Here is a 15,694-nt window from a genome sequence, read left to right on the forward strand (position 1 = left end):
CATGGCTTCATTTCCTTTATATTACTGTTTAGTGTATGGGCGTGGACACCACTCTGCACAAGCTTTATTACCCAGAGTACCAAGGGCCTCTCATTAGAAGAGCTAAGTCCCCAAAACATGCATATGTACATGTCACTTTAAAATAAAGACCTTTCAATATTTTAAGCTATACCTTATCAACTAAAATATTTTGTAATCACAAACATGTTTCCTATGAATATAGTATGCACATCTATTGCAAGCCATTGACTAACCACCGACAGGACAGATATTAAGATCTGTGTTGTTTTCAATTTTTAGGTGAAAGATGGCATCTCTAAACTGCTGTACTTAAACAGAGTGACAGCCAATTCCTAGAAATCTCCTTCACTCTTCAGCTTCCCATGACAGCCATGTGTGGTTGGCTGATTTGGACTGCAGTAATAGTCCATTTCCTGTGGATGGTGTAATTTCTGCTGTGCAGCAAGCAGTCAACAGCCCTGTACCATGTAGCTATAGGAATTTGAGACCCCCAGTACTAGGAAGTAAAAGGGCTTGGCAAGCTGGGAGTTTCAAACTTCAAGTTTGATTTCTAAACAACATTTGTAAAACCCACATTTATAGGCACTAATTAAATATATCTGGAAGACAACTTTGATGAGTCTATTGGCCTTCTGATCTCTTTCCAGTTCATCTTGACCACCTGGACAAATTTCACCAATTTTGGAGAGAGAACCTTGGGTTGACTTTTGATAATATGAAATTTGGATGTGTGCTACCCTTCTGTGACCATCACCTAAACCTGGTTTATCACAGTTTCAATTTCTGAGATACTGATAAAGTATCAGATGAGCAACTTGAATAAACCAAATTCAAATAACCAGCTTCATTAGTAACCAACACACAGCTACTAGAGTGGTTTTTTTCTTCCCAGATATGCAAAGAAGTCTTACTCAAAGAGGCTGATGAATATTGCAGCTTCTCACGTATATATGGGAGAGCATTAAAGTGAGTTAAAGCTATCTACTAGGGCACAATATTTCCTCAATGGAAGATTGTTTTAAAAATATGAGAAGTTGTAATTTGAATATACAATGTAAGTAAAGTAACTGCTCACAGTCTATATTTTTAAAAAGTAAGCAAAGTACACATATACTAGCTTAAACACCACTTGGTATGGTTGGCCAAAATCACTGGGGAGGTATTAAACTTACACATGAGGTGGAAGGCTAGGGGAAAATCATATCATGTACTGGGGTAGAGATGGTCAACTCTGCTGCTGAAGTGAGGACTATCTAGTGCAACTTGCTAATGGATTTGGTGTTGGCATGGATGACCAGAACTTCTGACCCACAGAGTTAAAATGTAAACCAACACAAGATAAACAGGGGCATTACTGTTTTCTTGGTCTTATAGACAGCAGAGGGCAGTAATAAAAAAAAAGTGTACATTGAGGAGTGGCACATGATGGTTCAGGGAAGGGCAACTAGATCATTGGGCAAACGTGTTCATCTTTCACCCTATTCTAGTCATAGCTCAAAAAGTTTTGCTTTCAGTAAATTAAGTACTAGGGGTCTTCCAGGTATAGGAAAGCATTGGGAGAAAAGTCAAATTCACCTTTAATAAGCCATGGCCAGCTGCTTTGGGATAGTAGCCAGCCCCAAAAGAGTAATGGCTGTTAAAGAGGCACTATGAATTGAAGGCCATCTGAAGACCACTTAAGTCATTTGCCTACATTAGCTTTCTTTTTGTTATTGAATGGAAAAGATGCTAAGGAGACTTTTACCACCATCTTTTGCTTTTACCCCTATTGAAAAAACGTAACCAACCAACCAACAATAAGCATTCAAGCAAACAGAGGGGAAAGGGGCTGACTCAAACACAAAATAAAAAACCAGAGAGGTGAGCAAACTGAGCCAAACCATTCAGTTGGACATTTCAAGATATGCTGATGGCACACTCTGCCCAGCTGCACAGTAATGGTTATGGAAGAATGGAGGTCTTGCTACTGGACTCAGCCCGAACGCATTCATCAGTTTGCTTCAGCAGCCTCCGGACCAGCTTTTCTAGGTCCCTTCTTGATTTCAATTCTTCTTCCAAGCATTGCTTCATTCTTTTATTCTCCTATGATAGGAAAAGACTTGTCGATTACCAAACAAATGGACTCCTTCTCAGGGCTCTTCTTGCTCATCCTCTTGGTGGCCTTCACCACTCACTACACTTTCCTTCCTCAAACTCCTCTCCCTTAACTTCTAAGACAAGGCAGCCACTTGATTCTCCTATCTCTCTCTAACCAATCCTTTCTTGAAATACAAACATCCTCTAAAGCTCCGGTCCTGGCCCTCTGTTAATTCAATGCTCTTTTCACTTAGTATCTGTTCTCTTTCAACTCAAGTATCTATTAAGGAGCCTCCCAAATCTCTCTGATACTGACCTCATTTCATATCATGAGCACCAGGTCCACAGTCCCCAATGCCAACTTGGTATTTCCACTTAGATGTGTTACAAGTACCTCAAACTCATTATGTCCCAAAGTGAACTCAGTGTCTCCATCACCCCAAACTTCTCTTCTTTCTGTGGTTGCTGAGCTCCGTAAAGAGCACAACCACATCAAACTAGATACCCAGGTAAGAAGCTTCATCTTCAATCCCCTGGCTCTTTTTTAATCCCAACATCACATCATCATTTTCCACAGGCTCTAACTCTGTGACGTGCCTTCTTTTAAATTCGTTTTCCTTTTCCACATCCTCAGTGGTACTGCCTCAGATCAGGATTTCATCATGTCTCACCCTGAGCTTTATAACAATTTCCTAAGCGGTCTTCAAGTCTCTGGTCTGAATCCCCTCCAATCCATCCTTTACCCTGACACCAGGTACAGTCAGTCCTCAAACACAAGGAAGAGTGTGCATCACAGAGCACTGGATCACGTCTGCAGAGGCGCCCACAAATCATGATTTATAATTCTGGTTATGATCTGAAAAAGAGACTTTTATATTTCATTACCTGTTTCAGTTCTTTGACCTCATCCTTCAAGGCATAAACTGTGTCAACGAGGCTCCTAGAATATAATGTCCAGAGATTAATAGCTGGCCTAAAATATTGTTAAGTATCATTAAGTAAAGATCCTGAAAAACAGTGATTTTCTAGCTGATCAGAAGAGACACTGCTATAAATTGTCCTTGTATTCCTTATTGTTATAGACTAACCACCACCACCACCACCACCACCACACGTGTTAATGCAAATGCCACATTATTGTACATTTTCCATACTTCCCATCTCCTTTGCCATTCACTTCTTAGCTTGGTTGAGTACCAAAAAAGATACTAGGACTCATCATCAGATTTTGATTTATTTATTTGGGGAAGGAATGAACATCACCTAAGATATAATGAGAGGTGTCACAGGGTCCTGTCTGTCCTACAATATCTGTGCTTTGACATTGCCTGCCTTTCTCACCTATCTGAACCTATATGACATAAAGCCAGGGCCATTATTCCTGGAAGATCCCACATATTCCAGAAAAAGGATAAAATGTTCTGGCTGAGTTGTAGAGCAGTCATTTCCTCTCAGGCTCTTTCCCTGGACAAGGACTTTGGAAATTTATGTTCCAAGTCTGATCCTAGCATTTACCAGACCTCTAACCCTGGGTAACCAATTTCCTTATCATCCTCTCTTGGTCTTACTTTCCTCACATACAAAATGGGGATAATACCACATTCCCTGAAAACCTTACAAAGTTGTTGTAGGGATTAATATAGCTATAATAATAATAGGCCCTCCCCCCACCCAGCCTACAGACAGAGGTGAGCCCCAGGTCTAAGTCTCCATCAACCAAGCAAACACTGCTTACCCCATCCTGGTAAATCCCTGAGACCCTGCCTCACTCAACTCACACCTTGGTCTGAACCTCTTTCAGCAGCTGTTCTACACAAATGTCCAGCCTCAGCCTGTGCTGCATACTTTCCTAAAATCTATCAAAGGTCCACATACCCCAAACGAGCAGTAGCTGAACTTGGCATGTTCTATACTGCTTGCTAAGTGGCCCCAAGCCTGGAACTAGTGGTAGCCAGCCTCGGTTCACAGCTTAGCATCTCTGAGGCACCTTCAAGCTCAGCACAGGAAGCTACCAACTACAGATCACTTTGTAGCTCCCCTGGGCTGGGCACAGATAGCAGCTGATCTTGGCCTGCACCAGAGCCCCTCCTAAGAGGCCCTAGAATCAATGCACTCAGTAACCAGCTTTGGATCACTCCAGAGCACCACCTGACTAGCTAGCTCCACAAACAAAAAGCCCAAAGGGTGGATTTGGCAGGCACAAGAGCCCGACTAAAATAAATCCCATTCTATGAAATCAGCCACTGTACAAAAGCTCATCAGCTGTAGTCATGTACAGTCAGCCTGAGGGTCAATCACACTCACTAATATGCTAAAAGCAATCGAAGCTCAGCTATAACAGAAGGGTCCACACCAGGAATACCTTTGGAGCACCTGGCTCAGGTGACCAGGGAGGCTGCACCATTGGGCCTCACAAGACCCCTACTACATAAGGCCAACCTACTAAGACTGGGAGATTTAGCAGATCGACATAATATATAGAAACAACACAGGGAGGCAGCTAAATGAAAAGACAAAGAAATATGTCACAAATGAAAGAACAAGACAAAACTCCAGAAAAAGAACTAAACAAAATAAAAATAAGCAATCGACCAGATACAGAGTTCAAAACACTGGTTATAAAAATGCTCAATGAACTTAGAGGAAGAGTAGATAAACTCAGTGAGAATTTACACAAAGAGACAGAAACCATAGAACACAACCAGTCAGAAATGAAGAATACAATAATAGTAATGAAGAATACATTATAGAAAATAAACAAGAGATTAGATGAAGTAGGAGAGAGATTCAGTGATTTGGAAGAGAAGATAAGCAGAAAACATCCAATCAGAACAGCAAAAAAAAAGAATTAAAAAATATGGAAAGTTTATGGAATCTCTGGGACATCAACTGTAACAACATTTGAATCATAGGGGTATCAGAAGGAGAAGAGAGAGAGCAAAGGATTGAAAATGTATTTAAAGAAATAAGGACTGAAGAAATGGAAAGATATTTCGTGTTCTTGGATTAGAAGAATCAACATAGTTAAAATGACCATGTTACTGAAAGCATTATACAGATTTAATGCAATTCCCATCAAAATCCTATTGGCATTTAAAAAAAATAGAACAAAGAATCATCAGATTTGTATGAAAGCACAAAAAAACCCTAAATTGTCAAAGCCATTCTGAGAAAAAAGAACAAGGCTGGAGGCATCACTAATGCAACAGTAATCAAAACAGCCTGATATTGTCAGGAAAACAGACACATGGACCAGTGGAACAGAATCAAGAGTCCAGAAGTAATTTGACAAAAAAGCCAAAAACATACAGTGGAGAAAGGAAAGCCTCTTCAATAAATGGTGCTAGAAAAACTGGAAAGCCACCTGCAAAAAAATAAAACTAGACTGCTTTCTATCACCACACACCAAAATTAACTCAAAATGGATTAAAGACCCGAATATAAGACCTAAAACAATAAAATGCATAGAAGAAAACATAGGAACTAAACTCAAGAACCTTGGACTGAAGATGCTTCTATTAATTTGACTTCAAAATCAAGGGGAGTAAAAGCTAAAATAAATGAATGCAACTACATTGAACTAAAAAGCTTTCACTCAGCAAAAGAAACTGTCAACAAGGTAAAGAGACAACCATCCAAATGGGAAAATATATTTGCAAGCAACACCTCAAAAAAGGGCCTAATATTCAAAATATACAAAGAACTCATACAACTCAATAACAACAAAAACCAAATGATCCAATCAAAAAATGGGCAGAGGGCTTCTACAGACACTTCTCCCTAGAGGACATACAAATGGTAAACAAATATTTGAAAAGATGCTCAACATTGCTAGCTATTAGGGAAATGGAAATCAAAACTATAAGGAGATACCATCTCACACCTGTTAGAATGGCTATAATCAACAGGACAAGTAATAACAAATGTTGGAGAAGATGTGGAGAAATAGGAACCCTCATACACTGTTGGTGTGACTGAAAATTGGTGCAGCCACAATGGAAAACAGTATGGAGGTTCCTCAAAAAACTAAGAATTGATCTACCATGTGATCTAGCAATCCCTCTACTGGGTACTTATCCCAAAGACCTGAAAACTTATATCCGAAAAGATATTTGCACATCGATATTCATAGCAGCATCATGCACAGTGGCCAGGACATGGAAGCAACTGAAGTGCCCTACAATAGATGATTGGCTAAAGAAGCTGTGGTACATATATACAATGAAATATTACTCAGCTATAAGAAGAGATGAAATACCTAAAAGCACCAAATGAGCAGGACAAACAGAGACTCATGGACATAGACTATAGACTAGTGGTTACCAGAGGATTATAGAGTAGTGGTTACTAGTGGGGTAGGGGAGGAGTGGGGAGGTAGATGGGGTAAAGGGGGACAAATACAGGGAGGTAGGGGAGAGTGAAGTGGGTAAAGGCAGTCAAATATACGGTAGCTGAAGGAAACTGGATTTTAGGTGGTGAACACACAATAGAATATACAGATGTCAAATGATAATGTACACCTGAAAATTATATAATTGTATTAACCAATGTTACCCCAATAAACTTAATAAAAATAAAAAAAAAGAAAGAAGGACTGAGAACTTTCTTCCCTAACCTGGTGAAGGAAATAGATGTACAGGTCCAGGAAACGTAGAGTCCCAAACAAGATGAACTCAAAAGTCCCACAGCAAGACATGTCATAGTTAAAATCCCAAAGGTTAAATACAGAGAATCTTAAAAGCAGCAAGAGAAAAGCAGTTATTGACATACAAGAGAGATCCCCTATCTGTCAGCTAATTCTCAGCAGAAATTTTGTAGCCCAGAAGGGATTGGCACAAAATGTTCAAAGTGACGAAAAGAAAGGATCTACATACAACCAAGATTACTCCACCCAGAGAAGCTATCATTTAGAATTGAAGGACAGATAAAGAGTTCCCAACAATAAAAAAAAGAAAGCCAAAGGAAATCATCACTACCAAACCAGTATTACAAGAAGTGTTAAAGAAACTTATTTAAGAAGAAAAAAAATGAGAAAAGAGTAAAAATATAAACAACAGAATAGTAATAACTACATACCTATCAATCATTATTTTAAATAAAAATGGATTAAATGCTTCAATCAAAAGACACTGGGTGACTGAATGGATAAGAAAACAGGACTCATACACATGCTGCCTAAAATAAGCCTACTTCAGATCAAAAGACATACACAGATTGAAAATAAAGGGATAGAAAAAGATATTTCATGCAAATGAAAACAAAAGCAAAACAAAAACAAAAACCCTGGGATAGTAATACTGATATCAGACAAAATGAATTTTAAAACAAAGACTATAATGAGAGACCAAAAAAAGATGTTTCATAAAGATAAAGGGATCAATCCAGCAAGAGGATATACTCTTTGTAAATATTTATGCACCCATTGTAAGAACGCCTATATATATAAAGCAAATATTGATGGACATGAAAGAAGAGATTGATAGCAATACAGTTATAGAAGGGGAACTTAACACACCATTAATATCAATGGATAGGTCATCCAGATGAAAAATCAACTGGAAAACAGCAGCCTTAAATGACATATTAGATCAAATGAATTTAATAAATATTTTTAGAACATTTCACCCAAAGCAGGAGAATATGCATTCTTTTCAAGTACACATGGAACATTTTCCGGGAGAGACTACATGTTAGGCCATAAAACAAGTCTCAATAAGTTTAAGAAGACTAAAATCATAGCAAGCATCTTCTCTGATTACAATGGTATGAAACTAGAAATTAATTACAAGAAGAGAATTGAAAAACACAGAAACACATGGAGGTTAAATAACATGCTTCTAAAAATTGAATGGTTTAACAACAAGATCAGGGAAGAAATACAAGATACCTTGAGAAAAGTGAAAACACAACAACTCAAAATCCATGGGACACAGTGAAAGACCTTAAGAAACAAGAAAAATTTCAAGTTAAAAAATCTAAACTTAGCTTTTTTAACAGCTGGTCATGAAGATAGCAGACAGTCGGACCAAGAGTGCTTACCAAAAGGAGCAGACCATCTTCCAAAATAAGAAGAGGGTCTACTTTCATGGTCCAGCCTCCCGGTATCTGTGGCACTACTAGAGGAAGGGATTGTCCCTGGGAGTTGAGAGGGTTGACAACAAAGATAGGGTTCTTTTTCATCTTCTGGAGCATGTGGATGGGAATGGGGGCTAAATCCTGCCTCCTGCCTTCATCTCTTGGTGAAGACAAATTGTATTAATTATGCAACACTTCTCAAAAATAAAATTTAACCTTACAACTAACAGAACTAGTATAAAGAGAGCAAATAAAGTCCAAAGTGAGTGGAAGGAAGGAAATAAAAAAAATCAGAGCAAAAATAAATGAAATAGTCTAAAAAAATAGTACAAAAGATCACTAAAAACAAGAGCTAGTTCCTTTGAAAAGCTAAAAGAACAAACAAAAATGATAAACCTTCCACCAAATTCAAAAAGAAAAACAGATAAATAAAATCAGTGACAATTGACACCATGGAAATACAAAGGATTACAAGAAAATTCCTATTTATAATCATAATTATAAGAAAATTCATAATTATATGCCAACAAAGAGAATACCTTGCAAGAAATGGATAAATTCCTAAAAGCTTACAATCTTCCAAGACTGAATCATGAAGAACAGAAATTCTGAACAAACCAATAATGACTAACATAATCAATTCATTAATCAAAAAAAAACTCCTAATAAATAAAAGTCCTGGAGTGGATGGCTTCACAGGTGAATTTTACCAAACATTCAAAAAAGAATTAACACCTATTGTTCTCAAAATATTTCAAAAAATTCAAGAGGAGGGAAGACTCCCAAGCTCACTTTACAGGGTCACCATTACCCTGATTCCCAAACAAGACAGAGATATTACAAAAAGGAAATTACAGGGCAATATTCCTGATGAACATAGATGCAAAATTCCTCAACAAAATTATTAGCAGACCAAATTCAGCAATATATTAAAAAGATTATACACCATGATCAAGTGAGATTTATTCCTGATCTGCAAATCAATTAACATGACACACCATGTAAACAAAATGAAGGATATAAATCATATGATCATATCAATAGATGCAGAAAAAGTATTTGACAAAATTCAGCACATATTTACAATAAAAATCCTCAGCAAAATAGAACTGGAGGGAACATACTTCAACATAATAAAGGCCACATATGACAAAAACAGCTAATATCATACTCAATAAGGAAAAGTTAAAGCATTTTCCTTAAGATCAAGAACAAGACAAGGATGTTTACTTTCACCACTTTTAGTCAACAAAGTATTGGAAGACCTAACCATGGCAATCAAACAAGAAGAAATAAATAGCATCCAAATTGGAAAGGAAGAAGTAACACTGTCATTATTTGTGGACAACATGATACTACATAAAGAGAACCCTAAAGATTCCACAAAAACCTATTAGAACTGATAAACTCAGTAAAGTAGCAGGATACAAAATTAATATTCAGAAATCAGTTGCATTTTGTACCCTAATAATGAACTATCAGAAAGAAATTGAGAAAAGAATCCTATTCATAATTGCATCAAGAAAATACCTAGGAATAAACTTAACCAAGGATAAAAGACATGTACTCAGAAATTAATAAGACAGTGAACAAAGGAATTAAAGAAGATACAAATAAATGGAAGCATATACCATGCTCATGGATAGAATTAACATTGTTAAATGGCCATACAACCCAAAACAAACTATAGATTCAATGCAATCCCTATCAAAATACCAATATCAGTTTTCAGATACCTAGAACAAATAATCCTAAAATTTATATGCCATGGCAATCTTGAGAAAGAAGAACAAATTGGAGGTATCATACTACTTGATATTAAACTATACTACAAAGCTATAGTAATCAAGGTAGAATGGTACTGGCATAGAAAGAGATACACAGATCAGTGTAAGAGAATAGAGAGCCCAGAAACAAATCCATGCCTATATGGTCAATTAATCTATGACAAAGAAGGCAAAAATATATCATGGGGTAAAGACAGCGTATTTAATAAATGGTGGTGGGAAAACTGAACAGATACATACAAAAAATTAAACTAGACCACTTCCTTATACCATATACAAGAAAAAAACTCGAAATAATTAAAGACTTAACTATAAGACCCAAAACCTTAAATCTCCTAGAAGAAAATATAGGCAGTAAACTCTCTGACATTGCACTTAGTAATATTTTTTGGATATGTCTCCTCAGGCAAAGAAAACAGAAAAAAAAAATAAACGAATGAGACTATATCAAACCAAAAAGTGTTTACACAGCAAAGGAAACCATCAACAATATGAAAAGACAACCTACTGGATAGAAGGTATTCGCCAATGATACATCTAATAAGGAGTTTATATCCAATATATATCAAGAACTCATACAACTTAACACCAAAAAACAAGCAATCCAATTAAAAAATGGGCAGAGGTCATGAATAGACATTTGCCTAAGAGAACATACAGATGCCCAATAGACATGTGAAAAAATGCTCAGCATCACTAATCATCAGAGGAATGCAAACTAAAACCACAAAGAGATATCATCTCATGCCTGTCAGAATGGCTATCATCAACAAATCAACAAACAAATGTTGGCTAGGGTGTGGAGCCTTTGTGCACTGTTGATAGGATTGCAAATTGGTGCAGCCACTATGGAAAACAGTATGAAGATTCCTCAAACAATTAAAAATAGAACTATCATATGACCCAGCAATCCCACTTTTGAATATTTACCTGAAGAAATCCAAATCATTAATTCAAAAAGATATATACATCCCTATGTTTACTGCAGTGCTATTTACAATAACCAAGATATAGAACCAACCTAAGTGCCCAGCAATAGATGATTGGATAGAGATAATGTGGTACACACATGCAATGGACTATTACTTTGCTATAACAAAATGAAATCTTAACAATTGCAACAACATGGATGGTCCTAGAAAGTATTATGCTAAGTGAAATAAGTCAGACAGAGAAAGACAAATACCATGTGATCTCATATGTGGAATCTAAAAATCAAAATAAACTATCAAAACAGAAACAAATTCATCAATACAGAGAACAAACTAATGGTTTTCAGATGGGAGGGGGTTTGGGGGGTGCTGTGTAAAAAAGAGGAAGGGATTAAAAAGTACAAATTTGCAATTACAAAATAGTCATGGAGATGTGAAGTACGACATAGGTAATATAGTCAATAATATTGTAAATAACTATGTATGGTACCAGGTGGGTGGGTACTAGACTTATCGAGAGTATCACTTAATAAGTTATATAAAAGTTTACCATTATGCTATTCCCCTGAAACTAATATAATATTGAATGTCAATAGTAATTTAAAAATAATTTTAAAAATTATTAAATGATAATACATTATCATTTATATTATAATTATACAGAGTTTAATTTATTAAGTGATCACTATGTGGTAGCCTTTATACTTATTTCATTTAAGCCTTCACCAACCCTGAAAGTATTATTATCATATCCATTTTAAAGATAAGGCAACTGAGGCACAGATAGGTAAAGGAACTTGCCGCAGATTACAGGGCCAACAATAGCAGAATTTGGAGTTGAACCAGAGCTGTTCTTCTCATAAGCCCCAGTGCTCTGCCATTTGGCTATATCACTTAATACACTAGGTGGAAAAGTACTGTACAATGACAATGCCAAGCACTTTGAAATATGCTTTCTGATGCAGATTTAGGCCTGACTTCATAAATGGCTCAAGTTTAAACAAATGAATTATTTGGCTACTTCGTGTTTATTTTATGAGCCATAAGCTATTTGACCTAATTTTCCTCCATTAGCTCACCCTCACTACTGTGCAAAGGTAGGCCAGGGACATAATTTCCCTGAACCTCAGTTTCCTCATCTGTAAAAGTAATGAAAGTCATGCTTATATAACTGGATTGCTGTAGAATTTTAAATGAGATCAAGTAGGTGTAAGTCTAGTGCCTGACTCAATAAATGTGAGAAATATCTCTCTGGGCAGGAAAAGTGGTTCTGTAGCCTTCCCAGGCACCTCCTAAAACCATGCAGAGTGACATTCCTGTGTACCCTGCAGCTCTTTAATATATGGGAGAATGGACTCCGGGGACAGCCACCACAGAGTTTCACCCCCTGTACCTCTCCTTCCCTCTTCTGTTTGCTGGAAGGCAGCTCTCCTGAGGCTCTCAGTTACACAATCAGCAAAAAGAGCCACATTCTCAGATGAGAACAGACAGTCTTCCAGTGGAGGCTATGCCAAAGCCACATTACCCAGCCAGAATCTTCTTTCCAGTCTCTAGACAAATCAGAAAAATTGTAACCTACATTACTCACTTTTCTTCAATGATGGTCTGGCCGTTGCTTCTGGTTTCTTCAATGATGAGTTTCTCTTCCTCGGGGAGTAAGACTTGTGGAACTGAATCCTTGCGAGCACCTACAAACAAGGGTTGCAAGAGAAAGGAGAGGGAAGAGTTACTAGTGAAGACTATTTATAGGTGTTAGTTCCTTTCTTCTATTGTTATTGAAGGCTCTTGGTTGATAGTATTTTGCAACCTTGCACCCAGAGAAGAGTCACTCAACATTTAATGACCAAATCTTTCTGAAGTGAGGAAATACTACATTAAATATATTGATTCAATCTTGGAGAGGGGAGCATTTTATACTCAGAGAAATAATGTGAAAGGGCCACTCTGATACCTGTCCTCAACCAAGACCTCATCTTTTATTGTTTTGCCTCCTCAACAGCAAAAAACTGACTAATGATCATTGTGTCTCTGCACATCTCCAGGGAAGGACACACCACATCCTATGCTGTGATGTTATATAATTTTAGTAAATTTAGAGTAGCACTGCACTGGAACACAAGGTGCTTAAAAGGCTACAGAAGTATCGTTCATTCCCATTTGTTCTCTTTACAGTCTAATAAGGTAAGGTAGGGTCAGGTAAAGCCATTTTGATCAAGGGCTGAATCAGTTTTGTGAGATTATCATTTCAGCAGGAAAGATATAGGACTTCTCTCTGCTCAGACTGACTCCAGGATCTGGGATTATAAGAGGTGATAGAACAGACATGGGACCTGACCAAACGGCTCTCCTGCACTTCCAATCTCCCCCTAACAACTTCTGGATCTTTCCTCCCAGAGCTCGAGCCCTTAATCTTCAGTCTTCCTGAGCCACTGGTTTCCACTCTTCTAAGCCAGGCTCCTTCAAGTGGTGAACACTCATTGCCTTCACTTGATCACCTCCTCTTTCCTCAGGTGGCTGTGTCTCTGCCTTCCATAAGGCCTAGCATTTCACGGATACTTAATAAGTAAATAGTAGACTGACTAACTGACCAACCATCAAGAAACAATAGCAGTCAGTTCTAGAGAAATTGGACTTCCGGCTGGAGAAGGATAGAGGGTGGTAGGTCACCATAATGTTAAAAGGCTTGCTGCACTAGACACTTTCCACATGCAAAAGGTAGGCTAGGGAGAAGAGGCAAAAATGTGACTCTTTAAGCCAGAACACCTGTCTATACCTCGGAACAGATTTATTGACTCTAGACTCTGTCCATGTGAAGAGAGGTGGTGGGGGAGGAGATGAGATCAGATTTTAATATATGAGGGCTGTTTCCTGTGGTGTCTTCTTTTCCACATCTCATTCCTAGTTTTCACGATAAAAACTGCTCTCGCTTTCCTTTCCTGGCTCTGCAAAACTTGTTATTAGAGCTGGACATGCCCAAAGCCACAGCCAGGTTTTATCTGTGAAGAACAAGTTGTGACATTCCCCTCTTCACAGTCAAATGTGTCAACTTTCACATCGAGCGTTTTCCTCATAACGGCCTTAGAGATATGTTACTCCGAAAGCATATATCAAAGCAATCCACCTAAGTAATCCCTTTCCACACTCAAGTGATGGGTTAGTGGTCGTCCAACATGAAGAATGATGGAGAACTTATTTCTTACCTAGATGCCAAAACCCCACGCAACATATCCTAAATGTCTATAATAATGGAAGACAAGAGACATAACTGACCTGGCTTTTTAAAAAGCACACGGATGAATCAGAAAACTATCTCGCTTTCAATTTGTGGCCTGAAAGTTGTTCGGGGAAATACCCTCTTCTAACATCTCCCTGATAAATTGTATACATTCCGAACAGCCCCTGCTAGGTAGTTACATTTCCAGATTTTCAGAGCAACTTTGAAATGAGTTTGGTGAAGCACTGTTCACTTAAATATGCAGCTGATCAAAGATAGTATTTTGACTTCCTTTCCAAATCTGCCTATAAGAAGAGATTAGCATCAGTTCACAGACACAGGAACTCTATGGGCTCTTTAATTCCTAACTAGTGATGGTGAAGGTATCTGTGTACTTCAAAGGAGAATGACTTGAAAAAAATTTTTTCATTTCTGTCACCTCCAACTTTTTTAGTCTTGCATCTCGTTCTCTCTGGGTGAAAAGAAACAGGGTAAACAAACCGCTTGGTAGCCAAAACCACCTTATCTGAAAGATGCAGTCCTACACCGCTCCTCTGCATCAAGTCACCTGCTTTTCACACCCTGCAACCCATGTGAGTTGCTTGTCTCTTATAAGAGGCAATGAGCAGGGAAAAAGAAACATTATTCATTAGAGAAAGTGGTTTGGGGAAACCTACTTGAGCTATGGCCTTGTTGAAAGTTTGCGCTGGTACAGTAGGCTTCGATCACTTTAAGAATCTGAGCATCTTCTTCCAGAGCAGCTGTACCTATGAAATTTTAATAACAATGACTTTTCATAGAGATATATGCCTCTGGACCCTCAAAAAGTTGCAGAGCACTCCCCAGTACACTGGAGACTGGCTTCTATGAACAGTGGTGTTTCTGAAAGGCAGGAGGAAAAGCTGTCACACTCTCATAATGGAGTGAGAGTGACAATATCCCCATGGAGCTTTGGGGTCAGTAGTCCACCCAGAGCTCTAAATTGTGGAGTCCTGTAGTTTTCTCTTCATGGTCACGATTATAGCACTGGGTTTGATCCTAGCCTCAGTTCTCATCCGATATACCACATCCTTTCTCTCCTTTGAATTTCAAGGCTCACCTTCTCTAGGAAGCTTTCCCCATTAACCCCACCCATATTCTAACTAGCTAGCATAGTCATTGATTCTCTCTCCTCCTTCATCCTCCTCTGACTCATTCTTGAAATGACTGGATGGCAGAATCTCGTTAACATGCTGATATGCATACCTAAGTGTGGGGTGGGGGATGGAAGATGAAGAAGCTAGAGTTTTATCCAGACTATATTTTTTGACTTATAAACACAGTTCTGTCACCCGTTTGTGAGACATCACTTACTCTCAGCCGTAGAGGCAAGTAAGTACATATCGATTGGCTAATCAACTTTACAGTCCAGCTGCAAATCTGCATGTCAGCAGGGTGATTCCTTGGCTAACTGAGAACATCACAGAGTATTAGACTTCCAGACAGATTTCAGTCTTCAGGTCTATTTAGTCTATCTCAGTAGAGGAAATTATTGCAGGCATCAGAAACTAAGAGGAAAAAATGTATCTGCAACAAATGGTCCTTTTAGT

General features: G+C 38.0%; 1 protein-coding gene across 4 annotated transcripts in view; it reads right to left on the bottom strand.

Annotated features, from left to right (window-relative positions):
* Positions 1-239: 239 nt before the first annotated feature.
* Positions 240-15,694, bottom strand: part of ARHGEF6 (Rac/Cdc42 guanine nucleotide exchange factor 6) — a 107,903-nt gene continuing 92,448 nt past the window's right edge. For all 4 annotated transcript variants that reach the window (XM_016127494.2, XM_016127493.2, XM_016127495.2 and 1 more), the window contains 4 exons: positions 14,783-14,872; positions 12,480-12,579; positions 2,983-3,037; positions 240-2,103 (listed from right to left, as the gene is read on the bottom strand). In XM_016127494.2, the coding sequence (XP_015982980.1) occupies positions 1,963-2,103; positions 2,983-3,037; positions 12,480-12,579; positions 14,783-14,872 (386 nt within the window). In that variant the 3' untranslated portion in view covers positions 240-1,962. The remainder of the gene's footprint in view (positions 2,104-2,982; positions 3,038-12,479; positions 12,580-14,782; positions 14,873-15,694) is intronic.

Source organism: Rousettus aegyptiacus, unplaced genomic scaffold, assembly GCF_014176215.1.
Source record: "Rousettus aegyptiacus isolate mRouAeg1 unplaced genomic scaffold, mRouAeg1.p scaffold_m13_p_9, whole genome shotgun sequence".
NCBI lineage: Eukaryota > Metazoa > Chordata > Mammalia > Chiroptera > Pteropodidae > Rousettus > Rousettus aegyptiacus.